The following is a 10,849-nucleotide window of genomic DNA, read 5'->3' on the forward strand; positions in this document are numbered from 1 at the left end:
ACCGATGCCAACAAAGGACTTACAAAAAGTGTATTTCAATAATGATCCTAACAAATATGCTTATGTAGGTACAACACTAGACACCAAAGAAAAGAATCAAATTCAAAACTTCTTACAGCAACATGTTGACCTTTTCATATGGACACCTGCTGACACGCCCGGGATTGATCCTTTGATCATCTAAGTTGGCACTCAATCCCTCTGCCCGACCTATAGCACAGAAAAAGCAGAACCTTGGCACAGAAAAAAAGAAGGTGTCATTGGAAGAGACCCAAAAGCTCATCAATGCCGGATTCATTCGAAAAATCATATTCACAACATGGCTGGCCAACATCGCGATGGTAAAGAAACACAATGGTAAATAGCGCATGTGTATTGATTTTACTTATCTCAACAGAGTATGCCCAAAAGACTCTTACTCTTTACCATCTATCAAGTCCTTAGTAGATAATGCTTCTGGTTATGCAACACTTAGTTTTATGGATGCTTACTCTGGGTATAACCAGATCTTTATGTACCCATCTGATCAAAATAAAACTGCTTTTATTACTGAATATGGTAATTACTACTATAAAATTATGCCTTTTGACTTAAAAAATACAGGGGCGACCTATCAACGTCTTATGGACAAGGTATTTACAAAAAAGATAGGACGAAACTTGGAAATCTATATCGATGACATGGTGGCCAAAACAAAAATCGACAGCAAACATATTTATGACTTTACTGAAATCTTTACTCAACTCAGACACTACAACATGCACCTAAACTCAGAAAAAATATGCCTTTGCAGATTATTTAACAACTGATGATCAATTGTTCAGTTGCTTTAGTTATTCATGACAAATTATTTATCTCTCAACAATACGTAGCAAGAAATAAGGAGAAGAAAGTGCATTAACCCTCGTTACAGCATGTATTATATGTAAACTATTATCTGTATAAGAAAAATCTTTTTTTTTTCTTTCTTTGGTTTTTAATTTGTTTCTTTTTATTCATATGCATATAGAAGCAATCTAACTAACCTTCAATTAATTAATATCAGTTTTAGATTTAAAAGAAATCTAATTTATAATATTTGTTATATTCGTTCTTGCCACTTGAGTATCAACATGTGCTTGCTCTTTATGTTAATTTAATTGCCTCCCCAATCACGAGCAAGTTCACTACAAAAAAAAAGACCTATGGTCACGGTAAAAAACCGTGACCATAGCTAGTAAAAAGGGTGACCATAGATCTATGGTCACGGTTTTGGACCTATGGTCACGGTTTTTTACCGTGGTCTATTCTCTCGTGGCCATAGGTCTATGGTCACAGTTTTTTTATCTATGGTCACGGTTTCAATTTTCAAATTCTGACACTTTAGGCCACGTTTTTTCACCGTGACCATAGGTTAATCTATGGTCACGCGTAAAAACCGTGACCATAGCCTTATCTATGGTCACGGTTTTCACCGTGACCATAGACTCTTTGGTCACCCCTCCTTAAAACCGTGACCATAGTCCTATCTATGGTCACGGTTTTTCGCCGTGGCCATAGCCTCTATAGTCACCCCACCTTAAAACCGTGACCATAGCCTTATCTATGGTCACGGTTTTTCACCGTGACCATAGATTATCTATGGTCACCCCACAAAACCGTGACCATAACCTTATCTATGGTCACGGTTTTTACTGTGACCAAAATCTATTTTGTTTTATGAGATTTAATTTTTTTTTTAAAGAATAATCACATCCCAAAATGATGATGATTACAAAATAAATCTAAAAATAAAAAATGATAATCAACAATTAAGATAAGTTGTGATTAAAGTAACCAGCTAACATATCAATATAGTTGAGTAAATACACTTGTCTTAATCTTAGTTTTATACAATGATATATATACTAACACTAAGTAGACACTATTAACAAAATTGTTCCACAGGCGTGAGAGCAATACAATTTGGACTATGCCAGGATAGATTGTTTCTGGTCAATTTTTTCCAATGCAGGAATGTAAAATGCAGCTGTTTTGCCTGTCCCATTTTTAGCCCTTGCAAGAATGTCACTACCAGTAAGAGCAATTGGAATGCTTTCTTCTTGGATAGGAGAAGGCCTTTCAAAAACCTTCTCATATATTCCCATGAGCAACTCTCGCTTCAAAAAATAATCCTCAAATTCATTTCTTTTAGTTGCTGTCACATCCTGAGAAATAAAATTAAAGCAGATTCAATACCAACACTAGAGCATATAACATAGAAATTACCTGCAAATCTTATAACCACAGAACCTTAAGTGGCTTACCCATAAATGGTATCATTAATTATGCCTTTCAAGTGGATATTGGAAACGTGTAAATATGAAAAAACTAAATCAGTTTATCTCAATTTCTCAGCAATTTAAGTAAATTAGTTAAAGCAGTTTGTATAGTGAAAACAGTGAACTGAATGCCTAATAGAGAGCAGGAATTAGGATATTAATAATGACATCGGTAAATAAAAAAAGAAGCTAGTTAAATTCTATGACCAAAACTTCAAGAAGCATTTCATTATAAATGCACTGATATTATTTTCAGTTTAAACCCCCCCCCCCTTAGTGAAGATCAAGACTGCTGTTGATCTTGGAATTGGAGCACATTATATGAAAATCAACACACAAAATAGGACAAATTAAAACAACAACCCTCCAAACACTTAGCTATTAGCCGACACCAAAAGACACTATCAATATTAGCAGACGAATAATGACAATAATAACAACAAATGAATACTAATCTAAACGATCCAATTTTAGCATTAACAAATCAAAGCATTAAAGGTTGAATTTCAGCAACCGCAAATAATATCAATTTAAAATATCAAGCTAGATCCACCCCCTCGCATACTCAACGTATTATTCTTAGTCATTGCCTTTAATTAGACTATAAGTCATATCACAAACTATAAGTCAGTATCACAAACTTAGACTCTATGTATTATTAGAACTGATATTATTCTTAGTCATTGCCTTTAATTATTTATTAATGAATCTAAACAAAATAGAAGCCTGAATGCTTGAACTCATGTATTCAATTTTTGTAGATGAAATGAATGATTGAGAAATTGAAATCAGTATTATTACTTTTAGATAAACTTCATTAACAAATAGAAAATTAGTAAAATACAGAAATTAGTATTATTACATACTAAATACACATGCGCTAAGTGCCTATTGCAGTAACTATCACATCATGAAGTAAATATTAGAACTGATATATTTTTACAAACTAAAGTGTTGAAACATAAATATTACAAGGACTAAAGCGAGTACATTTAATCTTTTACAGGCTAAGTTTTTAAATGAAAATTTTCCTAGTACTAAAGTGTAGTTTTACTTTCAATTTAATTATGTAAAAGATAGAGAAAGAAACAACTTCTAATTGATATGACAAGTCAAATTCCACATAAGAAACTAGAAAAATATATGCTTAAACGAAATATGTAAAGAATGGGTAAAGAGAAGAATGGGCAGCTTACTGATACATGAAAGTTAGATTAAATGTTAATTCAGAAAACTTTAGAAAGTCAAAAAAAAATTCACACGACTGAGTCCATGAGAGAGAACCTGTTGGTATTCCAGATCAAACTTTAGAAACTCATCATCACAGTTCTCAATCATGGTGGCCAAGCCCTTCAAATTCTTCACAGGCTTATCATTGAAAGCAATAACCTATATGAATCCAAAAAGAGGAGGGGTAAGCATTTCAAATCAACCATTGATTAAGAAGCCAAGACCTGAGAAACAACAAGAAGTTGCTCATCAACAGATTGTGCCATAGCATGTAGATGTTTCTCTAGGAGCTTCACTGGAGCATCAAATTCATAATCTTTACCATACTGGATCATACAAATTAAGAAGCAATAATAAAGTTAGTAACAAATATATACTCAAACAACAAAAGATAATTTCCAGAAATAAGATTTTCTGTAATCATAGACACAAATTTCCTGTAATTTCCAGAAATAAAATTTTCTGCCGGAGAATAAATCCATACCTGAATCATGACTTCCAGAGGTTCAATGCACGATGGAACATACTTATTAAGTCTCAGAGATTCAAATTTTTCATTAGAAGCTGGAAAAAAAATACTAATAATAGTTTTGTTAATTGTGAACTACAATGTAAATGCAAATAGAAGCACTGAAAATCAAAAGTTTAAGGTAAAATACCAGAGTCTAAAGGTTGTACACTTTACACCTTCAAAGGGAGGTCTTCAATAAGACTCTCTGTTCTCTCGCTCGCGCTCTCTCTCATCTCCGTCCTGCTCAATGACGACGGCGAGCTCTAGGGCAACAGCGGTGACGGCGGAACAGCGCAACGACGGTGGCTCTACGGAGGTCACGGTGGCTGGACTGTGCGGCGCTACAGCTCGCGATGGCAATGGCTCCCCGCGTGCGGCAGTTCGGTGGCGGATCGGCAGCAGAGCGCGGCTCCTTCTCTCCCTCAACGCCTCTGCAAAGCAAATCTCTCTCTCCTCCGGCGCCTCAACGACAACGACGACGGCGGGAAGGACCCAGCCGCATTATTTTTATTTTAAATTATAAAGTAAATATACTAATTACATTTTATAAAATACGGTTACATTCAAAATATCAATTACCTAAATTAAATTATATGACCTTTCATTATTTTTTTATCATAACTTTAATTTCAATTTATATAAAATAACTAATTAAAATAAAAATTATACATAAATATTAATTGACTTAAATCTAAAGTATTTACAAAAATCTATTTAATCATTCCTAATAAACTAATCTCTAACTCTAAGAATTCAATTTAATAAATAAACCATAATTTATTTATAATAAAAATTTCTTAAATTTAATTATATAACACTTCCATTATTAAGTTATTAAATCATTTTTTATATTATTAAGTTTTAATTTTTTTTTAATTTAAGATTAATAATATTCAACTTAATTTTTTATTTATAAAATTAAATTTAAAATAAATCATATAAATTATTATTAGTTTTAATTATTAAAATTTTTAAAAGATAAAATATTTAAAATTATAAAAAAGTATATAAAAATCTTCATTAATTTAAACTCAAATGATTAAAATTGTGACCATAGATCTCTTTAGGTCACCCTCTAAAATCGTGACCATAGATCCTTTTAGGTCACTCTTTTGAAAAACTGTGACCATAGACACTTTTTGGTCACTGTAAAAAACTGTGACCATAGACCTCTTTAGGTCACCCTCAAAACCATGACCATAGACCCTTTTAGGTCACCCTTCTGAAAAATCGTGACCATAAACCCTTTTTGGTCACTGTAAAAAACCGTGACCATAGAGACCTTTAAGTCACCCCCAAAACCGTGACCATAGACCCTTTTAGGCCACCCCAAAAATCGTGACCATAGACCCCTTTAGGTCACCCCCCAAAACCGTGACCATAGACTCTTTTAGGTCACCCTTTTTTTAAAAACCGTGACCATAGCCCCTTTTTGGTCACTGTAAAAAACCGTGACCATAGACTCTTTAGGTCACCCCTAAAACCGTGACCATAGACCCTTTTTGGCCACCCCCCAAAACCGTGACCATAGACTCCTTTAGGCCACTTCCCAAAACCGTGACCATAGACCTTTTTAAGCCACTCCCAAAACCGTGACCATAGACCCCTTTAGGTCACCTCCCAAAACCGTGACCATAGACCCTTTTAGGTCACCCTTTTTTGAAAAACCGTGACCATAGCCCCTTTTTGGTCACTGTAAAAAACCGTGACCATAGACCCCTTTAGGTCACCCCCAAAACCGTGACCATAGACCCTTTTAGGCCACCCCCCAAAACCGTGACCATAGACCCCTTTAGGTCACCCCCCAAAACCGTGACCATAGACCCTTTTAGGTCACCCTTTTTTAAAAAACCGTGACCATAGACCCTTTTAGGCCACCCTTTTTTAAAAAACCGTGACCATAGGTACTCTATGGTCACCATTTCCAAAAAAACCGTGACCATAGCTTTTTTTTTTTTGTCACCCTAAAAAACCGTGACTATAAAGGATAACCGTGACCATAGACCCAAAATGTTGTAGTGGTTCTTTGATTCATAGCAACATTAAAGAGAAAGGGAATATGTATTTGGAAAATCTTTTAAACAGTTTCTACCTTCCTTCTAATGCACTCTAACTTGGACGTGGGACAAGATAAGAACCACTTAATCTTGCATTTAAGTCCTTGTCAAAAAGCATGCATATTCCCTGATTTTAAACAGTTTCTATGCTTCATTCTTCCTAGGCTTTAAATTTCTACTAGAAATTCTAGCTTACTATGCTATAGATCATGGTAGATTATCTCTTTATTGTAATCTCTCTTCTTTCCAGAGCTCTGTACATCTCTTTATAGATGATTCTATTTAGCTAGTACTCAAATTCACAATATTCAGTGTTTTTCTCTTTTCTTTTCCTTAGGGTTCTTGATAGTGACAAAAAAGCACAAATATATTAGTGACGATGAATCATTGGGATCTTGGTTTCCATGCTTTTGGATTCACAAAGGTAGGTAAATTCTTGGTTATCAAGGCATCACCAATTGAAAATTTTGAATTGCTAAAACTCCAAACTAGAATTCAAAGAATGTCCATCATTACCTTGTTGCTCTAGAAAATACCACATATTTCATCCAATAAAATTACCAAAAGGTCTTTGTGACTTTCTTTTCCTTACTAGGGTCGTTATGGTAACATTAAGATGTGAATGTGAAAATCCTATCAATACGAGAGTTGCTACACATCCAAGCAATTTTGTCAATCAAGTCTAACTAAATTGGTTTAAACTCAACAAAAACTACTTTTATTATTCGTAGCGTAACATGTACACACGCGCTTCACTAACACAAACAAAACTACGCTTCACTTTGCGTTTGTTCTTTGCGCGCCTCCTCTTCCTTCTTCTATTAGTGATGTTGTTGCTGCATTTTGTTTTTGTTTTTTCTTCTCCTCTTCTTTTTCATGTTTTTACAGTCATTTATTCTTCTCTTTTGTTTGATATTTTTTCTTTTTTTCTTAGTTTTATTCCTCTAAAGGGAATAAATCAAAAAGAATTTTGAGAAAATGAAATAAGAAGAAGAAGATAAAGTAAAAAAAAGAAGAAAAAGAAGAAGACAAAGCGGAAGATGAGGAGGAGAAATTCAAGTGAAATGAAACCAAATGAACTTAAATTAAACTAAGAAATGAACCGAAATTTCTTAAGAAATAAAAAATTTGGTCAATAATTAATAGCAGCATCAAGTAGATCTCAATTGATTCATAAATGAACTGAAATTAGTTCAGATTTGAACAAAAACTAACAAAACAACTACACATAAACAAGTTTAGCAAATTCAAGTAAAACGAAACCAAATGAACCTAAATTAAATAATAAATGAACCATAATTTCTTAAGGAATAAAAAATTTAGTCAATACTTAACAGCAGCATCAAGTGAACCTTAGTTAATTTACAAATGAACAGAAATTAGTTCAGGTTTAAACAAAAACTAATTAAACAACCACACATGAACAAGTTCAGAAAATTCAAACGAAAAGAAACCAAATAAACCTAATTAAACTAAGAAATGAATCGAAATCTTTTAAGGAATAAAAAATTTGGTTAATACTTAATAGTAGCATCAAGTGAATCTCAGTTAATTCACAAACGAACTGAAATTAGTTCAAATTTGAATAAGCAGTAAAAAAACTCAATCATCAACAAAAACACATTGAATTCATTTCTAGATCCAAATAAACTTCAAATAAACTAAAAAGGAACCAAAATTATTTAATAATGACACCAGAAAAAATTAAAACTAATAAAGATGTTAGAAAAATATTACTGTTGGTGATGACAATAATAAAAGAGAAAGAAATGTGCATGTGCAAATTTAAAATACTTAATTAAACTTAGTTAAAATTATGACTTGGATGTAGAACTTTATTCTATTGAAAATAAAATCTTTTAAATGAAAGTATCATCATTAATTCGAGAGCGGTAATATTCATTTCATCTATAAAAAAATGTGTCAATTCGAACCTCAAAAGATAGACGCTTTAAAGATGTTTCTAAAACAGAGAATCAAATTGACATTTCTATGATTAGATGGTGAAAACTTGATTGGCTAATAAATGACTATTTTGACCATTAATTAAAGGGTTTAGGTAACATGTGTCCTAACATGTGTCTTAGCACACATGATAAGTTTATCTTTAGTAAAATATTTTTTATTAAAAATATAAAAAATTTAAGATTTCAATGCTTTTATATGTCTTTATTAAATGAAAACATTTAGAATTTTTTACTAATGATAAACTTATCATGTGTTTTTAGGGCACATATGGTGCGTGGTGATTTAACAACCACAGACTAATCGGTAAATACACCACATCGTACTAAGTAATACCTCAGGTGAGTGAGAGTCGATCACATGAAGATTGATGGACTAAGCAACAATGATTAAGTGATTGGCTCAGTTAGGCAGACAGAAAAGGGTTTTGAGATATTCAAAAGGTTTAAATTGAAAATATCAGAAGGCAGGCATGCAAGTAAATACGTTGAAAATAAAATATTGGAGAAACAGTTAAGGCTTTAGAGTTATCTATTTTTTCGGATTAACTTTTCTTACTAACTATTTTAATCATGTAGAATTTAATTTATGGCAAGCTACATGTGACTAGATCCTAATTCCTTAGACCTTTCTAATCTCCTCTAAAATTCATCGACTGCCAATGCCTTGGTCAATTAATTCCAATTAGAGGGTGAAGTTCAAATTCCAATTTATATGCCACAAAAATTCTAATTACCCAAAAATAAGAGGATTATATGTCACGTATTCTGTTAAATCCAAATAATTAAAATTTAGGAGAATATGTTTTCAAGCTGTCGTTCAAGTAAAGAGATTTTCCAAGTTTTACAAGAACTCAAATAGAAAGATGGTCATACTTCCATTCCACCCAAATTCATAAAATAAAGAGCGAAATAATTCTTAAATTATAAATCCATACATGAATTAGAATAGAAAAAGTAATAAAATCAATCCATACAAGTAGACAGAGCTCCTAACCTTATCAATGGAGGATTAGTTGCTCATGGTTCAGAGAAAAATAGGATTCTCATAAAATGTACAGAGTTCCAATCTGATGGCCCCTAAAGTTAACTAATGGAACCCCTTTTTATAACTAATCCTAATAAATTTAAAATCTAATTATCTAAAATTAAAAATAATATGTTTTTCTAAAAATAATATTTGAATTTAAATCAGAATAATCAGTAGGTCTTAAGTTGATGGGTGGGAACCACATGTTTTGTCCATTCTGCAGCTTCAAATCTGTGTTTTCTGGACTGAAAACTGGGTCATAATAGCCCAAAAATCGCCCAGCGTTTTTCTGTGTTTTCTTCACGTGGTGCTTGTCATGCGTATGCATCAGTCACGCGTACGCGTCGATGGTCTTTTTTGCAAGTCACGCGGACACGTCGGTCACGCGCACGCGTCGCTGAGCAAATCTTCAAATCACACGTACGCGTCAGTCACGCGCATGCGTCGTTGAGCAAATCTTCAAATCACGCACACGCGTCAATCACGCGTACGCGTTGCTCCTCACTGCTATCTTCTTTTGTTCTTGTGCTGCAGAAACTCCATCAAATCCAGCCGAATGTTACCTAAAATAAATAAAATTACAAAAGACTCAAAGTAGCATCCATATTGTCTAAAAGATAATTAATTCTTTATTAAACTCAACAAATTAGATGCAAATTCACTAGAAAAAATAGGAAAGATGCTCACGCATCACAACACCAAACTTAAATTGTTGCTTGTCCTCAAGTAACCAAAACTAATATAAGCTTAGGATGTGAATTTGCATGAGAATGAGAATTCGATTAAGCTCATGTCTCTTCTTATAGTGGGGTTTACAACTGCAATCCTGAATAGTTTTGGCATCTCACTCTCCTTTGAATCAGAAGAATGTTATGTCATCTGGAATTAGAATCCGGATAATATTATGAATTCTCTGATCTTTTGTAACTCAATTTTAATCCTTGAATACAACAATTTTTTTCTTTGGTGCTTTGCACCTTGAGCCTAGCCGTGACTTTAAATATTTTGTCCTCTGCAATTGATCTCGACTCTAAATGTTTTGTCTCAAGGATTACTTGACACAAGAACACCACAAGCATGTGACTAGGAAAACAACTCTTTGAGCTTTTAATCATGTCTGACATCCCTAGTCATTGATGCTCAGAGCCTTGGACCTTGCTTTTATTTTTCTTTTGCTGTTTCTTTTACTTCAAGGATTAAACTTTCATTAATTTCAGAGAAATCATAATAATTCTCTAAATTCCTATTCCTTGTACATCAACATTCTTTGATTAAAATTTAAATATGCACTGTTCATGTCAAGCATTCAGAATTACAATTAATACCACCACATTTAAGTAAATAAGACTACACTTCAATATAGACCCACTTTCTCATGCAATATATCACGCCTGTATTTTTTTATTTGGATTCAAGCTCAATGAGTAATACATGCGACATATTTTCAGAATTAAAGCAATTAAGGGAAAACTAGGATTCTAACTAATAAAGGATCATGCAACAAACAAAGCAAAATAGTAGAAAACCGGAACAAAACATAGAAAAAGAGGGGAGGAATAAAAAATGAAAGGAACTCAACCACCTTAGTTATCCTAGCGGTCGCTTTATTCTTTAGGTTGTGCTCCTCAGTGAAGATGATTCGCCTCCCTTTTGGTGCCATAGGAATAAACAGAAAACCCTTAAGCAAAGCGTCAACACCAAACTTAAAGGTTTGCTTGTCCTCAAGCAAAGAAGAACTGAAAATAGAAAGAGACAAA

General features: G+C 33.2%; 1 protein-coding gene across 2 annotated transcripts; it reads right to left on the bottom strand.

Annotated features, from left to right (window-relative positions):
* Positions 1 to 1,810: 1,810 nt before the first annotated feature.
* LOC107478123 (DEAD-box ATP-dependent RNA helicase 8-like) lies at positions 1,811 to 4,535 on the bottom strand. 2 transcript variants are annotated; one of them, XR_008007223.1, is made up of 3 exons: positions 4,015 to 4,535; positions 3,585 to 3,856; positions 1,811 to 2,186 (listed from the first exon to the last, which is right to left on the bottom strand). XR_008007223.1 is itself a non-coding variant. In XM_052259454.1 (2 exons), the coding sequence occupies exons 1-2, from the start codon at positions 3,636 to 3,638 to the stop codon at positions 1,950 to 1,952; spliced, it is 291 nt and encodes a 96-aa protein (XP_052115414.1). In that variant the 5' UTR covers positions 3,639 to 4,535; the 3' UTR covers positions 1,811 to 1,949. The 2 variants fall into 2 exon arrangements, 1 of the variants encoding a protein (XP_052115414.1); XM_052259454.1 differs by having other exon boundaries at positions 3,585 to 4,535.
* Between the last annotated feature and the right edge of the window lie 6,314 nt (positions 4,536 to 10,849).

Source organism: Arachis duranensis, chromosome 3, assembly GCF_000817695.3.
Source record: "Arachis duranensis cultivar V14167 chromosome 3, aradu.V14167.gnm2.J7QH, whole genome shotgun sequence".
In the NCBI taxonomy this organism is placed as follows: Eukaryota; Viridiplantae; Streptophyta; class Magnoliopsida; order Fabales; family Fabaceae; genus Arachis; species Arachis duranensis.